This window comes from Schistocerca gregaria, chromosome 11, assembly GCF_023897955.1.
Source record: "Schistocerca gregaria isolate iqSchGreg1 chromosome 11, iqSchGreg1.2, whole genome shotgun sequence".
NCBI classification, from domain to species: Eukaryota; Metazoa; Arthropoda; class Insecta; order Orthoptera; family Acrididae; genus Schistocerca; species Schistocerca gregaria.
The window spans coordinates 144,670,501-144,694,025 of NC_064930.1; the positions used below are offsets into that span (position 1 = coordinate 144,670,501).

Genomic DNA, 23,525 nt, shown 5'->3' on the forward strand with positions numbered 1-23,525 from the left:
TCTTCCCCCCGCCAACCCAACTCTTCCCCCCGCCAACCCAACTCTTCCCCCCGCCAACCCAACTCTTCCCCCCGCCAACCCAACTCTTCCCCCCGCCAACCCAACTCTTCCCCCCGCCAACCCAACTCTTCCCCCCACCAACCCAACTCTTCCCCCCGCCAACCCAACTCTTCCCCCCGCCAACCCAACTCTTCCCCCCCGCCAACCCAACTCTTCCCCCCGCCAACCCAACTCTTCCCCCCGCCAACCCAACTCTTCCCCCCGCCAACCCAACTCTTCCCCCCGCCAACCCAACTCTTCCCCCCGCCAACCCAACTCTTCCCCCCGCCAACCCAACTCTTCCCCCCGCCAACCCAACTCTTCCCCCCGCCAACCCAACTCTTCCCCCCGCCAACCCAACTCTTCCCCCCGCCAACCCAACTCTTCCCCCCGCCAACCCAACTCTTCCCCCCGCCAACCCAACTCTTCCCCCCGCCAACCCAACTCTTCCCCCCGCCAACCCAACTCTTCCCCCCGCCAACCCAACTCTTCCCCCCGCCAACCCAACTCTTCCCCCCGCCAACCCAACTCTTCCCCCCGCCAACCCAACTCTTCCCCCCGCCAACCCAACTCTTCCCCCCGCCAACCCAACTCTTCCCCCCGCCAACCCAACTCTTCCCCCCGCCAACCCAACTCTTCCCCCCGCCAACCCAACTCTTCCCCCCGCCAACCCAACTCTTCCCCCCCGCCAACCCAACTCTTCCCCCCCGCCAACCCAACTCTTCCCCCCCCGCCAACCCAACTCTTCCCCCCCCCCGCCAACCCAACTCTTCCCCCCCCCCCCGCCAACCCAACTCTTCCCCCCCCGCCAACCCAACTCTTCCCCCCCCCCCCCGCCAACCCAACTCTTCCCCCCCCCGCCAACCCAACTCTTCCCCCCCCGCCAACCCAACTCTTCCCCCCCGCCAACCCAACTCTTCCCCCCCGCCAACCCAACTCTTCCCCCCCGCCAACCCAACTCTTCCCCCCCGCCAACCCAACTCTTCCCCCCCGCCAACCCAACTCTTCCCCCCCGCCAACCCAACTCTTCCCCCCCGCCAACCCAACTCTTCCCCCCCGCCAACCCAACTCTTCCCCCCCGCCAACCCAACTCTTCCCCCCCGCCAACCCAACTCTTCCCCCCCGCCAACCCAACTCTTCCCCCCCGCCAACCCAACTCTTCCCCCCCGCCAACCCAACTCTTCCCCCCCGCCAACCCAACTCTTCCCCCCCGCCAACCCAACTCTTCCCCCCCGCCAACCCAACTCTTCCCCCCCGCCAACCCAACTCTTCCCCCCCGCCAACCCAACTCTTCCCCCCCCGCCAACCCAACTCTTCCCCCCCGCCAACCCAACTCTTCCCCCCCGCCAACCCAACTCTTCCCCCCGCCAACCCAACTCTTCCCCCCGCCAACCCAACTCTTCCCCCCGCCAACCCAACTCTTCCCCCCCGCCAACCCAACTCTTCCCCCCCGCCAACCCAACTCTTCCCCCCCGCCAACCCAACTCTTCCCCCCCGCCAACCCAACTCTTCCCCCCCGCCAACCCAACTCTTCCCCCCCGCCAACCCAACTCTTCCCCCCCGCCAACCCAACTCTTCCCCCCCGCCAACCCAACTCTTCCCCCTGCCAACCCAACTCTTCCCCCCGCCAACCCAACTCTTCCCCCCCGCCAACCCAACTCTTCCCCCCCGCCAACCCAACTCTTCCCCCCCGCCAACCCAACTCTTCCCCCCCGCCAACCCAACTCTTCCCCCCCGCCAACCCAACTCTTCCCCCCCGCCAACCCAACTCTTCCCCCCCGCCAACCCAACTCTTCCCCCCCGCCAACCCAACTCTTCCCCCCCGCCAACCCAACTCTTCCCCCCCGCCAACCCAACTCTTCCCCCCCCCGCCAACCCAACTCTTCCCCCCCCCGCCAACCCAACTCTTCCCCCCCCCCGCCAACCCAACTCTTCCCCCCCCCGCCAACCCAACTCTTCCCCCCCCCCCGCCAACCCAACTCTTCCCCCCCCCGCCAACCCAACTCTTCCCCCCCCCGCCAACCCAACTCTTCCCCCCCCCCGCCAACCCAACTCTTCCCCCCCCGCCAACCCAACTCTTCCCCCCCCGCCAACCCAACTCTTCCCCCCCCGCCAACCCAACTCTTCCCCCCCGCCAACCCAACTCTTCCCCCCCGCCAACCCAACTCTTCCCCCCCGCCAACCCAACTCTTCCCCCCCGCCAACCCAACTCTTCCCCCCCGCCAACCCAACTCTTCCCCCCCCGCCAACCCAACTCTTCCCCCCCCGCCAACCCAACTCTTCCCCCCCCGCCAACCCAACTCTTCCCCCCCCGCCAACCCAACTCTTCCCCCCCCGCCAACCCAACTCTTCCCCCCCCCCGGCAACCCAACTCGTCCCCCCCCGCCAACCCAACTCTTCCCCCCGCCAACCCAACTCTTCCCCCCGCCAACCGAACTCTTCCCCCCGCCAACCGAACTCTTCCCCCCGCCAACCGAACTCTTCCCCCCGCCAAACGAACTCTTGCCCCCCGCCAAACGAACTCTTGCCCCCCGCCAAACGAACTCTTGCCCCCCGCCAAACGAACTCTTCTCCACCCCTAACCCAATTCTTCCCCCCTTGATGGACTTCTAGAATCGCCGCTGTCTGGTAATATGATAGAAAAGATAGCGTTCTGTGACCTTCCAGAAAAAAAATTAAGTAGAAATATTGTTGTAAATCTCTTAAATTTCCAAGTTAAAGGAAGCCCATAAGTTTGGGACTGTCATCTAAATTTCAGCACACTAAGAGGAAAATTTAATTTAGAACATCTGCTAGGTCTCCATTACTTTTGCTTTATTAATTTTTTTTCTCTGCTGTTTTAAGAGTTATTTACAAAATATGGATGTTTCAAGGGGCCCTATCATTTACAAAAATTAATATAAAATGAAAATACTTTACTTCTTAACACTTTCGATATAGAAATCTAATATGTATTTTTTCCAGAGAAATTCATGACCTGTATGGTTTCAGATGAAATTACCCTACTACGCTATAGACTGAAAGTATTCCAACGCAAAAAAATCTCTCAAAGGAAAATTTAATATTGTGTGTGACTGAATCATTGAGCCCACCCTTTTTAGTGATTTGCCACATTAATTGTATTGCATGCTGAAAAGATGCCTTATTCCAAAAGTAAACAAAAGTTGGGTTAGTTGGCGATAATCATGTGTTGGATGCAGCTCTTTGCTTCTGAGTTCCTACACTCCTGGAAATGGAAAAAAGAACACATTGACACCGGTGTGTCAGACCCACCATACTTGCTCTGGACACTGCGAGAGGGCTGTACAAGCAATGATCACACGCACGGCACAGCGGACACACCAGGAACCGTGGTGTTGGCTGTCGAATGGCGCTAGCTGCGCAGCATTTGTGCACCGCCGCCGCCAGTGTCAGCCAGTTTTCCGTGGCATACGGAGCTGCATCGCAGTCTGTAACACTGGTAGCATGCCGCGACAGCGTGGACGTGAACCGTATGTGCAGTTGACGGACTTTGAGCGAGGGCGTATAGTGGGCATGCGGGAGGCCGGGTGGACGTACCGCCGAATTACTCAACACGTGGGGCGTGAGGTCTCCACAGTACATCGATGTTGTCGCCAGTGGTCGGCGGAAGGTGCACGTGACCGTCGACCTGGGACCGGACCGCAGCGACGCACGGATGCACGCCAAGACCGTAGGATCCTACGCAGTGCCGTAGGGGACCGCACCGCCACTTCCCAGCAAATTAGGGACACTGTTGCTCCTGGGGTATCGGCGAGGACCATTCGCAACCGTCTCCATGAAGCTGGGCTATGGTCCCGCACACCGTTAGGCCGTCTTCCGCTCACGCCCCAACATCGTGCAGCCCGCCTCCAGTGGTGTCGCGACAGGCGTGAATGGAGGGACGAATGGAGACGTGTCGTCTTCAGCGATGAGAGTCGCTTCTGCCTTGGTGCCAATGATGGTCGTATACGTTTTGGCGCCGTGCAGGTGAGCGCCACAACCAGGACTGCATACGACCGAGGCACACAGGGCCAACACCCGGCATCATGGTGTGGGGAGCGATCTCCTACACTGGCCGTACACCTCTGGTGATCGTCGAGGGGACACTGAATAGTGCACGGTACATCCAAACCGTCATCGAACCCATCGTTCTACCATTCCTAGACCGGCAAGGGAACTTGCTGTTCCAACAGGACAATGCACATCCGCATGTATCCCGTGCCACCCAACGTGCTCTAGAAGGTGTAAGTCAACTACCCTGGCCAGCAAGATCTCCGGATCTGTCCCCCATTGAGCATGTTTGGGACTGGATGAAGCGTCGTCTCACGCGGTCTGCACGTCCAGCACGAACGCTGGTCCAACTGAGGCGCCAGGTGGAAATGGCATGGCAAGCCGTTCCACAGGACTACATCCAGCATCTCTACGATCGTCTCCATGGGAGAATAGCAGCCTGCATTGCTGCGAAAGGTGGATATACACTGTACTAGTGCCGACATTGTGCATGCTCTGTTGCCTGTGCATATGTGCCTGTGGTTCTGTCAGTGTGATCATGTGATGTATCTGACCCCAGGAATGCGTCAATAAAGTTTCCCCTTCCTGGGACAATGAATTCACGGTGTTCTTATTCCAATTTCCAGGAGTGTATTTAGTGTCGTCTAATTCTTTCCATAATTCCTGTAATCCACTGTTATTGTTAATAGTTTCGTCCAGAGTATTAGCCGAATAAGTTGAAGTATTTGGGTCGCTAGAAATTTCGATAAGTTTCTTATTTAGTTATAATATAGGTATCTTGTCTTTAGTCTCTGAGATTTGATTGAATGTAGTTTCAAAATTGCTTGAAGATGGTTCCTCTGTCATCATTTACATTTTTTAACTTCTAACTATATCACAATGCTCAACAATTTTCGTTTCAAACACCTTAGGTAAATTAGCTGAGGTCTCCTCTAATTTGGAAATGTTATCAATTTTTGTGGCTAAATCGTAAATTTTATTATTATTTTGAGATAGTTCTTATAGTTTATCTGCTTAACTTCTGCTGATTTCAGATAGTTCATGTAAATGCTCCATTTTATTAGACATCTCTTCTAGTTAATTTGCTTGCATGTCTAGCTTTTCTAATGCTTTAAGTTTATCGAGAAATTTCGCTAAGACCGGACTATCTTTATTCGTGGTTGTAACGGTCATGTTGTCTAAATTACAGTACAACCTAAAGCTTATATTACACTAAAAACGTTCGTTGTCAGTCATCGCATTTACACCATCAGCCAATGCTATTCAGCGCCGTTAGGTCAGTTATTTCAGATTAAATAATTACACACAAATTGTGTGTTTGCCGTACCAGCTGCTGTAGTGACCTGCGGATGCCGCAGCGTGTGTAGCGCAGTCTCGGAACTCGTCGTAGTCGAAAATCTTTGTGGTCGGCTTACGTTCGAGTGATTTACATGCCGAGAACGTACAACATCAAGTGAATAATATTCCTTGTTGACGTGCTTAATATGGCTAACTGGTGGTCCTATTATTAAAGACCGTGATAATCGAAGATTTAATTAGTCACAATCTTTTTAGATTGAATACTGTTGCTGCAGTTTGTACCGTTACATATGTGCTTACGATACAGTTCTCGGTGGCTTGTTTACTTCTGTCAGCATAGCCAACGAAGTACGTCTTTCCCTTGTCTGTGAAATTTTAGCTTCGATTTCTTGTTCTCTTATTTCTTCCCGTCCCTATCCTTCAAGGACGTCTCATGAGGTGTTTTTCTTGTTGTGGGCTGACTTAAAGTGATCGAAATATTGCGAGATGCCAGGTTTTTACTCGTTCGCTATTATAGCAGTTGGCTTTTTTTCCGAATTTCCCGGTCGCCATCCTATTTTCTCTTCAAGTCATGGCCCTGCTATGACACCTTTTCTGACTGCGGAGGGTCGAGGGCTATAATAGCGCTTCTACATTTAAACAACTCACAGCGTAATCACGAAACACCGTTTCCATAATTCTTCCGCCTTCAAGTAAGTTCTCGACACACAGCAACAGATAATTAATGAAAATACGTTCATACATGATGCTTCAGTGCTTGACGAAAACAGTAAGTTCGTACTTCACCCCCACATAGCATGGTACACAGTCAATATAAAAACATCCATTTTTCGTGCTCGACCAATGTCGCAGGCCTCTTTTCTTCTTTCGAGTTCGCAGAATCCCCGAAGCACGCAAAGTGCAAACTACCTTTACATAAATTGCAACGAACCCGGAACAGTAAATGCTCTTTACGCTGCTACTAATTAGTCACATTTTTCACCCGCAAGTCTTTCATCGGTGTGGCAAAAGGAAGGTGAGAGATATTGGTATGCAGTACATAGCAACATGTACCACTACAGACGTCATCTCAAAGGCGCGGCCTACTCACACGTGATCCCGCATGTGGTGGTAATCTTGATTTCACTCTTAGACCGAATAATTCTAAATAGTTTTAACTTCGTTCAGATGAAGGTCAGTGAACTACCTTTACCAGTCAAGCAGACATCTTGAAAATATGAGAGTTTCGTGTCCTACACCGAGCGTTAAAAGAGAAGTGTTTATAAAATTTGAGAGTTCAGGCAGTCATTCAACATTAAAGTAATTTGTAGATGTAGAGTAATAATTACATTAACAACTTTTGCATAAATGTATTTGAAGTAATACCGAAAGTGCCAGCAGCATGTGGTAAGATGATGTGTTTATTTTGCGGGAAAAGCTTCAATATCGTAATACATACACAATGATAATTAACTTAACCACATATGTTACAACAAATGTTGAGTACTCTTTAATCATTTGTCTACCGCAACAACGGGGCCACGCATGTGTGTTACAAAAATAGTAATCACAAGCTCCTTATCTGTCAAGCGAAAGTCCTTAAGGACAACTGAAACGTTAATTGGCACCATATTTTTCCCTTTAATAGCAGTCAGACAGTTTAGTATACACACTAATTCGTTTCATGCCTACAGATAACTTAAGGGGAGTTGGAATGCCCTGTCCCAACAACGTTAAATTTAGTGACTTGGCTTCCGTGTATTTCAGGAACCACTGTAGCCATTGACATGAAACTTTTACAGGGCATTAAACTGTATGTTCGGAGTCTACTGAACTAAAGCAATTGCATTTCAGCCAAGGCTTTTGGAAATACAATCTTTCAATCACACAGTTAAAATTTTGTGTACTTTTTCTATGTTATCCTAAATAATTTTTATTATACGTAACATTATGGTCATCTTTTAGTTCAGTAGACTCAGGGTATGTATAATATTACTCCCTGAAAATTTAAATACTCTACACGAAGTGGTTTCTGAGATTTAAGGAAAAATGTAAATTTGCAGGAATGGCTAATAAAGTTTCAAAAGACTGTAACTCAATTAATATATGCTTATTTTTTTTTATTTTTGGTCACATGGAAGCACCCCGTTCTGTACTGTACATCATCCTCCTGATCATTTTCCAATATTTTTCTTCTTTCTGGACACCTTAGTGACCAACTGTGCAGCATACTATGCTTTATCAATGCAAACCTTGCCCATCTGTTAAAGTTCTCTGATGCAGTTTGCTCCAGGATTAATTCCCATATGCTGTAGCACTTTCACGCTACCAATGTTGGAACCCCCACTTCAGTGTCTTCATTCCAACAAAAACATTTTTTGGTGAGTGAGTCCATATAAGATTATTGAACGACTCATTGTGATTTTGAGTTTGATCGTGTAGAGACTCCTTCAGTAATTCAGGATTTGACAAGTGCTGGCATGGAATGTTTATGGCAGTATGAACTGTTTGTGTACTGGGCATTGCTGTAATTTCACCATGAATCAGGTCCAAGAGGGCAAAGGTGGTGTACTGGTTTTACATTAGTTGACAGTATTTGGAAGAAGTTACTCCACACCGCCTGCTTCATTTTCAACAAATCCTCTGTATTATTTATAATGGCATCGCATAATACTTAATAATTTAGTCTGTCAGCCTGCCTCTTACGGTTTTACCATCAAAAAGTTTCTTGTCTCTCAAACTTTGTTTAAACTTCCTCAAAAAAAATCGTTCAAATGGCTCTGAGCACTATGGGACTTAACTTCTGAGGTCATCAGTCCCCTAGAACTTAGAACTACTTAAACCCAACTAACCTAAAGACATCACAAACATCCATGCCCGAGGCAATATTCGAACCTGCGACCGTAGCGGTCGCACGGTTCCCGACTGTGGCGCCTAGAACCCTCGGCCACCCAAGCCGGCAAACTTCCTCAATCTGGTGCCCATCCTCTTCTGGACATGACCGACACTGTAGACCTTTATACTGCAGCGATCCACAGCTTTCTATAGAAAAAATTACCGATTTCATTAGACCTTGAAGTAAAGCACGTAAAAATTTTAACATTTTCAACCAATGTAGGTTACATTAAAAAAAATACTTCGGATGCGAGTTTATGAAAATGTTTAAATGTGTGTGAAATCTTATGGGACTTGAGTGCTAAGGTAATCAGTCTCTAAGCTTACACACTACTTTACCTAAATCTAAATTATCCTAAGGACACACACACACACACACACACACACACACACACACACACACACACACACACACACCCGACTGAAGACTCGAACCTCCGCCGGGATCAGCCGTACAGTCCATGACTGCAGCGCCCAAGACCGCTCGGCTAATCCCGCGCGGCGTGAGTTTATAGGTGATATATATATAAAATTTTATTCGGAAAATTTCAAATTTTATAATGATATAAAAATCCGAAAATGTGAAAAAATTCCGTTCTTAACTTCCTTGAAAGACCAAAATGAGGAAAAGTATACAAATTTTAAAGCTACGGGTATACAACCGTATTCCACTGGAGCGTAGGACTCCGCGCCAGCTGTTCTTCTGCCATTGCAACTAGTCACGTGTTACCGGCTTCCGGCCAAAAATGTGAACGCAGCTAAAGCGTTTTAGGGCACGAGACAATTCCGCTGCCAGCAGTGCGGCTAAAGCATAAACTCGCTCTAAATATCGGTGTTATTTGTCGTCAGTATTCGCTCTCTATTTGTCACTTTATAAAAATTAATGAAAGTGCTAGGCAAATGGAGAAATGCTGTTTAACGTGACAGGAAACAACTTCGCCGATTCTTTTCGGTGCATAATACCGGGTGACCAAAATGTCGGTATAAAACTGAATAAATCATGGAATAATGTAGATAGGGAGGTAGAAATTGACACACATGCTTGGAATGACATGGGGTTTTATTAGAAGCAAAAAAAAAAAAAAAAAAAAAAAAAAATACTAAAGTTCAAAAAAGTCCAACAGCTCGCACTTCATCTGATCAGAGTAGCAATAATTAGCACAACAAAGTAAGAGAAATCAAAGATGATGTCCTTTACAGGAAATGCTCAATATGTCCACCATCATTCCTCAACAATAGCTGCAGTCGAGGGATAATGTTGTGAACAGCACTGTAAAGCATGTTCGGAGTTACGGTGAGGTATTGGCGTCGGATGTTGTCTTTCAGCATCCGTAGATATGTCGTTCGATCACGATACACTTACGACTTCAGGTAACCCCAAAGCCAATAATCGCACAGTCTGAGGTCTGGGGACCTGAGAGGCCAAGCATGAGGAAAGTGGCGGCTGAGCACACGATCATCACCAAATGACGCGCGCAAGAGATCTTTCACGCGTCTAGCAATATGGGGTGGAGCGCCATGCTGCATAAACATGGTACGTTCCAGCAGGTGTCTAGCAGCCAGGCTGGGGATGATGCTATTCTGTAACATATCGGCGTACCTCTCACCAATCATGGTAGCAGTCATAAAACCAGAATCACGCAATTCCTCGGAAAAAAAAAGGCCCGATAATGGCAGATGTGGTAAATCCAACTCATACCGTGACTTTCTCGTCTGGCAATCGACAGTTCTAGGATTTTCGGTAGTCTAAATTCTGCAGTTGTGGGCGTTGACAGACTCTCGGAGCGTGAAATGAGCTTCGTCGGTCCACAACACGTTACTCGACCAATCATCTTCCGTCAGCTTTTGAAACGCCCACACCGCAAATGCCCGCCGCTTCACTAAATCGCCATGTAACAGTTCACGATGCAGATGGATTTCGTACGGACAGCACCGGAGGGTACGCCTCAGCGCCAACCAAACAGTAGTGTACGGAATGCCGGAGCGACGTGCGACTGCACGAGCGCTGACTTGCCCGTGCACAGACGAACCCGCTGCAGTCTCCACTTCTTCCTGAACTGTCTCAGCAGCATTACGCCTTGTGCTCGGTCGGCCACTACGGGATCTATCGTCTAAGCAACCCGTGGCTTCGAACTTGGAAATCATTCTCGCCACAGCTGCAATTGTCAATGGACCTTCACCCGTTCGGATCCCCCTTCCTATGGCGATAGGATCGTAACGCTGAACTAGCACATTGCCCACTCTGATAATACAGCTTCACTAAAAGCGCCTTTCCAGGTAACGTCAACATGCTGCGACTGCTGGTGCATCTGATTCTCTCTCTCTCTCTCTCTCTCTCTCTCTCTCTCTCTCTCTCTCTCTCTCTCATTAAAGCTCCTTTTATACACGATTGTCATGCGCAGTCACTGACGTTTTGCTGTCCAGCGCCATCTGTCGTACATTTTCTGAACTTTTTTTGGTTCTAATAAAACCCCATGTCATTCCAAGCATGTGTGTCAATTTTTACCTCTCTATCTAAATTATTCCGTGGTTTATTAACTTTTTTCAAATTTATACTGACTTTTTGATCACCCGGTACACATTTATAGCGCACGTAAACTGAAAAAAAAAAAAAGACCGGGTGAGAGGTACGTAACTTTCACCGAAATGTCTACTTTCTTGTGTGTCAATAGTGCATTTCAATCGAAATGGGGGCGACATGCGTAGTAATATTTGACAGCGTGCATTTTCGAACATTTCTTTTTTTGTGCGTGTCATTATTGAGAGGATTCACAGAAGTCACACCGTAATTTTGCACAGTTTAAGGACACAAGGTTATTGCATTTGCAAGCGAAATTTCTTTGCTTTTCAATTAGTCGTTTGGTCCTAATAATGATGGGTGTAGAATGCCTCATATAACCTAATGGTGATACGTATGAACAAGGAGAAAAAGTCTAAATGGAAGCTCTGTTGTTGCCTTTCAAAGCTGTTCTACATACTACTCTCTGGAAACCACTGTAAAGTGCAGGGCAGAGGGTACTTCGCATTGTACCAGTTATTAGTCGTTCCTCCCATTCTACTTACGCATGGAACAAGGGAAGAATGATTGCTTAAATGGCCCTGTGCCTGCTGTAATTAATCTGATCGTGTCCAGTCCCTATGTCAACGATACACCGGGGCGGGTTGTGGCTTGTTGTTCGTTCCTATAGTCATCATCCAGGGTCGTTCCTTGAGACTTTGTGGATATGGTTTATGTCTATCTCGGAGAGTCTTCCAGTTCATTTCCGTCATTCTGTCTCTGACACTCTGCCACGGGTCAAACGAACTTTTTACAATACGTGCAGCCCTTCTGTCTATACGTTCAGTAGCCCCCGTCAGTTCAGTTTGCTACAGGACCCACATGCTTGAGCAACATTATAGAATGGGTCGCACGAGTCATTTCTTATGTTTCTATGCACATTAATCTACATTTACAATTTATTTGCTTTTGCGTTTTCATTGGCCGCATGCTAGCGATGCTATGTTGCTGGACCTCTGAAGAGTATTTCCACTCCATTGTTGATTCTTACAGTGTTTACTTCGGAGCGTTCCGTCTGATAGGAAACAATCGCGCTCCCAGTCAGTTGTCGACTAATTAGTTGAAACATAACATAGTAAGTTGCCTTGGACTTGTGTGAAACCATGCATCATTCACGAAGTTGTGGGAAGCCCATGCTAATCAGTGCGTGTTCTGTCCGGCCCCGTTAGCTGAATGGTCAGCGCGACAGAATGTCAATCCTTGTTCGATTCCCAGCTGGGTCGGAGATTTTCTCCGCTCAGGGACTGGGTGTTGTGTTGTCTTAATCAACATCATTTCGTCCCCATCGCCGCGCAAGTCGCCGAAGTGGCGTCAAATCGAAAGACTTGCACCCGGCGATAGGTCTCCCCGACGGGAGGCCCAAGTCACACGACGTTTACATTTATTTAGTGCGTGTACTTTAGAAAAAGAATAGGGCGCGAGCAGTTGTGTGTCACAGCCAGTGTAGAGAACTCGGTATCAGTAGAATTACAGTGAGAATATAGAGAAACTTTGTCTTGTATGACCAGAAAGTTCCGACAGGCAACAGGAGTTTGCGTTAGACGAGTTTACACAGTGAGTTATAAGGAGAAAAATCCACGACTTCTGTGCGGAAGAGTAGCAGGCATACTGGAAAAGCTGAAGGATGAATTGGACGACTTTCCTGATCATGAGTGAAACAGCTCTTTGGCGTGCTGTTCGGAAATTGGGCCTCAAACACAAAAGTTCAACAAAAAACCTTTGCTAACGTAAAATAACAGAGTAGCAGGAAAAAGAGACGAGTTCAGTCGGCAAATGACACTTGCGAAACACTGGATAGCCTATTTATTACACCGATGAAAGTTGGTGAGGTGCAAATCATTACGTAAAGTTTGGATGACAGGAACAAAAATGTGTCTAATGCGTCAGAAAACGTATACGATTATTCTCAGAGGATGTTAAGACTTTCGAGACGAGCGACGTAGCTTCTACGTCGGTCCGACAGTACCCCAAAAAGACGATCGACGTAGCTCCTACGTTGGGCGATTATCAGCGATGTTAACAACTCAGCGCATGACTTTCATATTCTGTAGGTTTAAAAGTACTCTCTGGTTATCTTAGTACCGAGGAAAAATTATAGGTGGCAGCATATGTCACTGTTGGAAGTGGTACAGGAGTATATTTTGAGTCATTTTCTTCGTAGCTTCTACGTCGATCTGACAGTACCCCAAAAAGACGATCGACGTAGCTCGTACGTTGGACGATTATCAGCGATGTTAACAACTCCCAGCGCATGACTTTCATATTCTGTAGGTTTAAAAGTACTCTCTGGTTAACCTAGTACCGAGGAAAAATTATAGGTGGCAGCATATGTCACTGTTGGAAGTGGTACAGGAGTATATTTTGAGTCATTTCCTTCGCCGCGCTCCCGCTCTACTTAACAACAGGCGCGCGGCAGTTCGAAACTTTAATAGATTGTTGTCGGCTGATAGCTTTGCGCGTTATTTACGTCATGGCCTTGCGAGATAAAGAAATAAGAGTTTTTATTGAGCAATAGTGGTTCAGAATTAGATTAAGAAATAGCAGATTTTGACGTTAGTGATGGTAAGCAATTTTTTGTCCAAATTTTCCGTAATTCTGTGGTCTGATTCCTGGTCAGAAAAAGATAATTTTTACGAATTGGTATTATTTTAGATATGTGCCTAGTCAAGAAACCAACTGTCTGACTACTGGTCAACAAATCCCGTGTTGCAGTCCTCATTTGCGGCAAAGCGTCTGCCAAGAGACAGATTTTTGTCAATTCTACGAATGCTGCATCTCGTAGATAACGCAACAGTTAATAAATTAAAAGTTCATATTTCAACAGTTATTCATTTAAAACTAACAATTTCAATCCTATGTCCCTTAGAGATCCTAAAACCTAATTTATTTTTTTCACTGTGAAAACAGCATACTCTCAAATTAATTACAACCCTTGTCACTAACGTAAATGTTTATTTCTTTGCAGTACTCTGAAGGGAATGGACGTAGTTTTTAAATGCAAAAGAGCAATCTATTTTCTGTGGTACAAAATCTGCTGTAGAAAATTCAGAAAAACTGTGAAATCGCTCAGTAACAGCCGATTGAGCGTCCACACTCGCGCTCAGTCCTCAAAGTGTTGATGTGTGGAATGACTGGAAAGGAGGAATTAAAACACTGCCCGGTTCTGGAATAATGATAGTAATGTGCTGCATTGGGGGACGAAAATGGGTTCGTGCAGACAGCTGACATGTGTTATATTGGGCAAAGAAGAGAAGTAGATCTTTCTGAGGTTGATGCCAACCACCACAAAGTGTGGTTCAGGGGCGTTCTCGAAAACTTACCAAACATCTGTGATTGTTTGAGATTAGGCACCATACCACTCCATGATAAATACGGTATCAAGAAATAAATTTATGAAATGGAGAAGAGATTATATTATCGAATGGATGGAAGGAAATAATGTAGAGCTTCCATCACATGTCACATCATACGAGGAATTTACTAAAGCTGGCCTACTGCAACACGAGCGTTCAGTGGATAAGGAAATTAAACTTCCATGGTTGACTGTGTCGCACACCGAATTCAACGTCATTGAAGTTATTTGGGCGTTTGTCACGAACAAGGTGTCAAAGGAGAACAACAAGTTTGAGATAAGCGATACTAAGGTTATGCCGCTCCGGCTATGGGAAGTGCTCCTCAGTCATTTGGAGGAATTAAATCACAACGTTTACAAGCGAGACATCTTCCCATAGACGGTAACTGATTTTCGGAGACCTTTTTGCGCTGTCGTGTTTACATGCTACGTTCTGAAGAGGATTCCAGTTTTAAATATAGCGCCTGGAAAACAGCTGTTACAATTTATGATTTACTCGGCACAATCTCTCTCTCTCTCTCTCTCTCTCTCTCTCTCTCTCTCTCTGTGTATAGTTAGACGTGGTGTAAACAGCTTCAGTCTGTAAGTATTACCCGAAAAATTTTAAACACAACACGAAACCTGACAGCCCAAATACGTTTCAAAACAGGTTGGGTTTACATGGGAGCGAAAATCGATTGCGGAATTGGGAAACCGACAACCAGAAGCGGATTTCCAGAATCGATTGTGGAATTGTAAATAATAGATTTCAGATATCAGTCAAACTTTTTAAAACTTTTTTGGCAGATCTATATTTCAGCTAGAAATTAGCCAGTCCCAATGCACTATCATTTTTGATCAATGCATGTAATGCCTGTTGGTCAATAATGGAATATTCAATGAACTGCGGATGCAGCCCGACCAAGCGGCATTACATGCATTGATCAAAAATGATAGTGCATTGGGAAAGGCTAGTGTCTAGCTGAAATGTAGATCTGCCAATAAAATTTAAAAAAGACGACTGATAGCTGAACTCTATTATTTACAAGTCAATGTTAACAGTCGCTGAGTACAACAGCCTTCTGAATGGAAACTAACGTGACGAGGATTGTGGAGTGTTTACATGATCACCCAGAAGCGGTACTGGGAAATCAGATTACAAAATCCAGTTTTGGGAGCCTCATGTCTTTTACATGTCAGTGACGTACATCTGCCATGAACGGCTGTCTCGTCAGCCACCGCGCCGAGTGCAGCTTAGTTTGTGCGGCCAGTACACAAACTCGAGAACAGTTTCGCACGAAGAGCCGATTGTCGTGGCGTAGCAGTAGAGCAGTTGCTGATGCACGCAGCAGCAGTGACACGTCAGCCAGTAGCGAAGACCGTTAGGGTAGCTATTACTTCACTCATCACTCTTTCCCGCAAAATTTAAGCAAATCGATTTATTGAGATCTCCCTGTATGTGGAGCGTCCACTAGCAATTACGCATACTGGTGCCCTCTACTAGGAACAACACCTGAACTCGGCAGTGCGGTATTGGAATGCGACATACAAGGTTGCCACTGTTCGCAGGTGGATAGGCGCTTTACAACGGTGGCAGCGCGCATGTGTGACAACTACGCTCTACCACAGCCTCGCATATGTTGCGACTACTGAAGCAGTTGCTTTACAAACTAGAGTTGAGCAACACGATTCATTTTCCCGATTCGATTCCTACGATTCAATCTCACATTGCGAATCGATTTCTACGATTCTTTCACGATTCATTCTAGTCTGCGATGGTACGATTCTTACGGAATGCAAACAGTTCTACATCTTACTCACAGATGGCAGGACATATCTGAAATTTTCAATGGGGTTAGAATCGAACTGTGTCATCATAAGATATGCCAGAAATAGTTCGTTTATGAGTAAACATGCATATGACATTACAAGTGTGATTCTCGATTTATACGTCTAAAGCCTTAATTGATGAAAGGTCACGTTTGATTTGATTGCATCTATTGTTTTATTTCGGTATGCCAGGAAAGAGGAGTCGATTTGTGCGAAAGGTGGTGCAAAATTGCTTCCTTTGTTCACACGCATCCTCCACTTGACTGCCATCTGGCGGTCGTAATCATTCGGCACCACTCGGCATGATTCGGAAGTGCCTTAGAAGCATAGCGTACTGAGAATCGATGAATCGTTGGAACTTGGAATCGTCACGACTCGGAAACACGCAATCGTTCTCACGATTCTTTTGAACGACGATTCGTCCGTATCACGATTCGATTCTTGCGATTCTTTATTTAGAGTCCTTCAAATGAACGACTCATTCACGAATCTCCACAACTCTCTTACAAACCCCGAGTTTTCATTAGTGATGTGACACGACTTAAAAGGCTATGTAACGTAGGGCGATTTTTGTCGCTGGTATTACTCGCGGCGAGTGTTGGCCGCATCTTGTCGTTGCTATACCGGCTTGCCACACTGAGTAGTTAGTAGCTAGTGGAGTGTCGTACAGGCATCATTCCTCGTTTGTAATGTCCACAAAGCAATCTTTATTGTTCGGAAACAATTGATTCGTTCGGCTTATGCTGAATCCCCTACATTGAACCAAATTAACTTGGGGTTATGCACATTTTCAGCTTCCTTGCCATCATTCAGGTATATATTCACTTACATTCATTTCTGCGTGCGTCCTTAAAGTTCGTTTTTTTCCCCCTCAGATGTTCCCCAGAAGGAGTGTTCAATCCAATTTCATTCTGCTGTACATGTAACATTCTACAACTGTTTTTCCACGTATTCTTCTTCTTGTAAGTATTCTTACTTGTGTGCCACAGTACTTCACATTTCTTATAAAACATCCAGAAATTTCAACACGTCGTTGTCTGACCTCTTACATGCATTTTCTTCCTGCTCACGACGACAAAGAAATACAAACAAAATACAAAATAAAACAAATGGACAAACTAAGTCGAACGCCATTTCTGACAACAGCGCTGTGGAGCTAGTCACATGACCACCATACCCGGCTACTGGAATATACCGTCCTCAGTTCAGTTCCAGTCGTCGCTAGCTTTTAGCAGCAGCAGCAGCAGCAGCTAGACGAGTCAGTAGCAGCCAGTACGTTGTCACATGAAGCTATTGTGACACAGGCTTCATCAACAAAAGTTGAAGCGTTCCATCCGTCCTTTCTCCTGCGCAGTAGCGTCAACGGTAAGCTTAATCGCAGCGTCTTGCATTTCAAATTCTAGAGATGATACTGTTAATCAGAAAATAACGATAATTCGCCCGCAAATAAAAAAAGGCTGTATCTTTAATCAACTCAAAGGAAATTTTTCTATTAATTACGGTCTGACTACTCAAAGTTGACATGCGCCAAAAAAAATGCACAAAACAGCATACTTTCTTTTAATTACTATCACATATGTTGCTCCCATGGATGATATTCTCGAAAGCTGTTTTTTTTATTTCTTTTGTAAACTTATTGGAAATGTTCGTAAAACATGCACCATTGTTAAAAATTTGCACTGGCTGGGAATCGAACCAGAGCACCTTGCTTCAACAGCAGCCACACTGACTGTCGGAAAATCGACATTATCTAGGGTATTAAAGGTCTTGAAAAACTTCAAAATCGATATTATTGAGAATTTTCGAGAGTTGCATAGAACTGTTTTGGCAGATATTTGAGTTCGTTTTTAGTTGTTGTTGCCTTCAGTCCGAAGACTGGTTTAATGCAGCTCTCCATACTACTCTATCCTTTGCAAGCCCCTTCATTTCCGATTAACTAGTGCACTATACGTTCTTCTGAACTGCTTACTATATTCATATCTTGGTCTCCCTCAATAATTTTTACCCTCGTACTTTCCTCAAATGCTAAACTGGTGATCCCTTGATGTTTCAGAATGCATTCTATCAACCAGTCCTTTCCTTTAGTCAAGTTGTGCCACAAATTTCTTGTCTTCCCAGTTGTATTCAGTACCTCGTTATTAGTTATGTGGTATACCCACCTAATTTTTAGCGTTCTTCTGTAGCACCACATTTCGAAAGCTTCTGTTCTCTTCTTGTCTAAACTTTTATCGTGCATGGTTCACTTCCGTACAGCGCTTCACTCAATAAAAATACTTCAGAACAGATTTCCTAACACTTAAGTCTACGTTTATTGCTAAGAAATGTCTCTTCTTTAGAAACAGTTTTCTTGTCATTTCCAGTCTGCATTTTATATCCTCTCCACCTCAGTCCTCAACTATTTTGCTGCCCAAACAGCAAAACTCGGGTGTTGCTTTGAGTGTCTCATTTCCAAATCTAATTCCCTCAGCATCACATGATTTACTTGGACTACATTCCATTATCCTTGCATTACTTTTGTTGATGTACATCTTATACACGGTCTGTGCAAAAAATTCTGGAACCTTGTCCACAAAATTTTTCTATGCTTACCTTTTACTTATTGTGCATAGTCTCCTTCGAAATACTGTCCTCAACAATTGGCTCACTGCTCGCAACCCGTTTCCACTTCCGGTAGCTGTCTTTGTATGCCTCTTTCCGGTTTGTGGGAAGTGCCTCCTGCAATTTTTTTTTTTTTAATTGTGGATCTTTGTTTTTCAGTGGGGTTTGCAACATTGCAAATAAAAAGTCTGCAGGAGCCAGGTCCGGTGACTACAGAGGATGAAGCAGCACATTGATTTCATATTTTGTGCAGTAGTCACTTACCGACAGGGATGAATGTGCAGGTGCATTATCATGATGCAAGAGCCACAAATTGTCCCGCACATTTCTGGACATTTCCATCTCACATTTTCTCCCAGGCCTCGCAACACGTTCCGATAGTACAATCGAATAACAGCTTGTAACACTAATTGGTGATGAAGTAATTCAACTAATCCTTCAAAGTCAAAGAAAACTATCAAGATAGCTTTGCCATTTGACCTGACCTGATCCATTATGAAGATCACCAGTTGTGATTCTCTAAAGGAATATCTTATTCTCATCTGTGCAATCCAAATCTCTTCACAGATTGAGGCGAAGATCTTCCTGATCTTGACTTGTGAGCCATGGGACGAACGTGGTGGCGGCACGATGTGTTCCAAGATGCTGTGTCTGGATTTCATGACATGATCCAACTGAAATGTTACATTCTTCTGTGATTTCTCACACAGTCTGTCTTCGATTGACACACACAGTTTTGTTGACTTTGCTGATAGGAGCATCATCGTTAGACGTCCTGAACGAGGATCATCTTTAATGTCTGACCAGCCATTTTTAAACCGTGTGAACCAATTGTAATACAGAGTACGACTTAGGCACTCATCACTGTAGACTTCCTGTGTCATTTGGCATATCTCTTAAAGGTTTCCTTGAGATTCATGCAAAATTTAATGCAGACGCTTTGCTCTTCTAACTCTGCCATCTTGAAATTGACAAACTATGTGACACAATGTCCTACTCAATACAGCACTGAACAATAAGCAACAGATGTGGAATAATGAAACCTCCAGCAGTTAGACATTAAAAACAGGTGCACACAGGGATGCAAACTGCATTTCACTCCAACACATCATTGGCACTAAATTACAACTGTACCTGAATTTTTTGAACAGACCTCGTATCTCTCTTTCAAGACAATGTTTAATCCGTTTAACTGTTCTTCGAAGCCCTTTGCTGTTTCTGACAGAACTACAATGTCATCAGCAAACCTCGAAGTTTTTATTTCTTCTCCCTGAACTATAATTCCCCCCTCCAAATTTTCCTTTGGTTTCCATTACTGCCAACTCAATGTACAGATTGAATGACATCAGGAGTAGACTACAACCCTGTCTCATTCCCTTCTCAACCACTACCGCCCTTTCATGTCCTTCAACTCGTACATCTTCCACCTGAATTCTGTACAAGCTGTAAATAGCTTTTGGTTCCCTTTATTTTACCTCTGCTACCTTCAGAATTTCAGAGTATTCCAGGTAACATTATCAAATGGTTTCTCTGTACGTGTAGGTTTCCCTTGCTTAACACTGTCTTATAAGAGAAGTCGTCGTGTCAGTACTGCCTCGTGTGCTCGGCATTTTCTCCAGAATCCAGATTGATCTTTCCTGAGGTTGGCTTCTACCAGTTTTTTCCAATCTTCTGTAACAAATTCATGTTGGTGTTTGGCAACCATAGAAAATCAAAGACTGTATAATTACTATGTTATGAAAATAGTGGAATACCACTAGATTACTACTCAATACATGTAGGAGATGTTGAGTTGCAGATGGACAGACCAAAAGGCTGCCACACGTGAGCTTTTAGCAAAAGACTTTTTTCTAAAGAGAAAGTGAGCACGCACACACAGACAATGTTGAATGCTGTGATTCTCCCAAAGCTCAAGGCTAGCAGTAGCTCTGAAGGAATGTTGTCTACTCCATGGGCCTTGTTTTGTCTAAGGTGTTTAATGCTCTGTCACATGCTCCTCACAGTATCGTATCTTTCATCTCGTCTTCATCTGTGTCTTCTTTCGTTTCTGTAATATTGCCTTAAATTTCATCTCTGCTGTATAGACCCTCTATAAACTCCTTCCACCATCCACCTTTCTCTTCTTTGCTTAGTTATGTTTTTCTATCTGAGCTCTTGTATTCACGTAATTCTTCCCCCCTCCCCCTCCAAAGGCCCCTTTAATTTTCCTGTGGGTGGTACCTATCTTTCCCTGAGTGGCATACGCTTCTGAATCTGTACATGCCTAGTCGTTTGTGCTTAGCTATTTTGCATTTCGTACTAAACTCATTTTTCAGATGTTCAAGTTTCAAATGTCAGTAGGTTTTCCCATTTCCTGGATGTATCGTTGGTAGAATGATTTCTCATTTGTCTCTGCTCTGCTTATATACTATCTTTATTGTATTATTGTATATTGAGCAGTGGTCATAGTGTTTTGTATCATCAATTTATAAGTCCTTTCAGGTTGAGCAGTGTTGCTGGAACTGATCCACAATTAAAGGGTATCATATTATCACAGTGGATAATGTTTCATGCTCCTTGACGTGAAGATATTAGTAACAATAAACATTGCAGAAAATGACTCTTGCTTTGGGTGATGTCAGCACCTTGGGCAAAATGATAAATCACCAGTTCTCACATAGGTAGTCACGTAGTGCAGATTAAATAAGCCAGGGACCTCCTCTCCAACATATTCGCGCATACCACCATTCTCTTTACATGACCTCTGTTGTACATCTTATGTATACTCTGACAAACAATAGAAACTTCAGAAAGAAGATAAACGATGTAGGAAAAGATAGATTGCTGCTTACGGTGAAGATAATATGCTAAGCTTCTGGCAGATACAATTGAGACAGTTACACATAAGCTTTCGGCTTCAGCCTCGCCGGAAAGAGAGAGAGACACACACACACACACACACACACACACACCATTCGTTCACATCGGCAAAGACACTTGACTGCCAACTTTGGCAGTTCAGGTGAGAATGCAACAATCATGTGGCATGAAAGCAGCAGTCTGAAGGGGTTGGGAAAGAGGGAGAGATAGCAGTGTATGGGTGAGGGAAGAGAGGAGTTGGATAGTTACATTGTGGCCTGGCCGCTGGAGTTGGCAGTTGTGTGTATGTTTGTGTGAATCAACAGTATGTTTTTCCCTTTTTCTGATGAAGGCTGAACCTGACATCTTATGTGTAAGCGTCTTTTTAATTGTGCAACTCAATGTGTTGTCTTTACAGTAAGTAGCAATCTATCTTTTCCTATGTTATTTATATGTATACTTATAATTAGGCGGATACAAAGTCTATACAGCAAGAGAAAACATATAGATTTGCAGGCTTTTGGAGCCTGTGGTTGAAGGGTTGATGAGGAATTAAGAAGGATTAAGCAAAAGGTATGGTGGTGTTTAGAAAATGGGGATATTTATGGAAAAGTTGCCCAGAACCCGTGTCAGGTGAGACTTAGTAAATGGGATCTGAAGGAAAGACTGATTTTATAGGTAGTGTTGGATGTGTTCTGCTGTGAAAATGGGCATTTCTATTGTCCCTCACGGTCGAACAGATTGTTTCTCTCATATATGTTCTTTATTATTATATATATATTTTTAAAAAATTGTATGCATGACAATGAGTACTTTTTACTTGCTTCCTTACTGTCTGTTTTCTTTGGGAACCCATGTCCAGAAATGCACAGTTTGAATATAAAATAAGTTTGAAGGTAGGATCATTTTCAAATCTCCGACTTCACAGTATGCACACAAGCAGAAAAATGGGCCCTGTTGTCAGTCCCTGTTGTAATTATGACATCGTGTTAACACATTCACCTGACTACGACAATGGCTGCAAGAAATTGCTACATCTGAAACTAGACGGGTTGACTAGTGCTCCACGGATGCACAGCACTCGAGAGTTTGAAGAGGATGTCGTCAGTCGTGTCGAAGAGAACCGAGGAGGAGCATGCGGAACACTGCAAGTGCTCCGTGACTCTGAAGCACACAGGTCAGAGTTGTGTGCATACTGTGAAGTGGAAAATTTGAAAGTGATCCAATCTGCAAACTCATTTCACATCCGCATGGCACTTTTCCAGACATGGGTTCTTTCTTAGAACTTCATCAACTAAGTCGCCGCAACAGCCTTAGGAATCCCTAATAGGAACTTTGAATCACCCTGTTATTACCTACAAAGTCACAACAACTAAAATCAGTTTTGTTTTATTTTTCTTATTTGCTTGTTACAGAGTGAGGCACTTGCGGATGACACGCACTCCACAAGTAACCTGCAGAGCATTAAGAAAGAGGTATGTAGCTGCTGGACCACGTTAAGGCCTGTTAGTTCTCTGCTTGTGTCACTAATGTGGTTGGTTGTTAGAGTTAGACCCAACCAAACAAACAACTGAGTACAAGAATTAGTGACATTGCCTGCCTTGTGTACAGCACTGATGTCCGTTAGATGAGAATTTTGGAGTCTTGTGCTGACTGTAGATGTTGACATCATTGTAATTTTAAGCATTGTAAAGAAAATAATATTAATATGCAAGATAGTTTTGTGTTGTTGTTGTTGTTGTGGTCTTCAGTCCAGAGACTGGTTTGATGCAGCTCTCCATGCTACTCCATCCTGTGCAAGCTTCTTCATCTCCCAGTACCTACTGCAACCCACATCCTTCTGAATTTGCTTAGTGTATTCATCTCTTGGTCTCCCTCTATGATTTTTACCCTCCACACTGCCCTCCAATGCTAAATTTGTGATCCCTTGATGCCTCAAAACATGTCCTACCAACCGATCCCTTCTTCTAGTCAAGTTGTGCCACAAACTTCTCTTCTCCCCAGTTCTATTCAATACCTCCTCATTAGTTATGTGATCTACCCATCTAATCGTCAGCATTCTTCTGTAGCACCACATTTCGAAAGCTTCTATTCTCTTCTTGTCCAAACTATTTATCATCCATGTTTCACTTCCATACATGGCTACAC

The 23,525-nt window shown here is 44.9% G+C and overlaps 1 protein-coding gene across 1 annotated transcript in view; it reads left to right on the forward strand.

The window, feature by feature from the left end:
- The window catches only part of LOC126295266 (uncharacterized), a 710,311-nt gene that overhangs the window by 98,833 nt on the left and 587,953 nt on the right, over positions 1 to 23,525 (forward strand). The window contains exon 8 of the mRNA XM_049987689.1: positions 22,793 to 22,852. Within this exon, the coding sequence (XP_049843646.1) occupies positions 22,793 to 22,852 (60 nt within the window). The remainder of the gene's footprint in view (positions 1 to 22,792; positions 22,853 to 23,525) is intronic.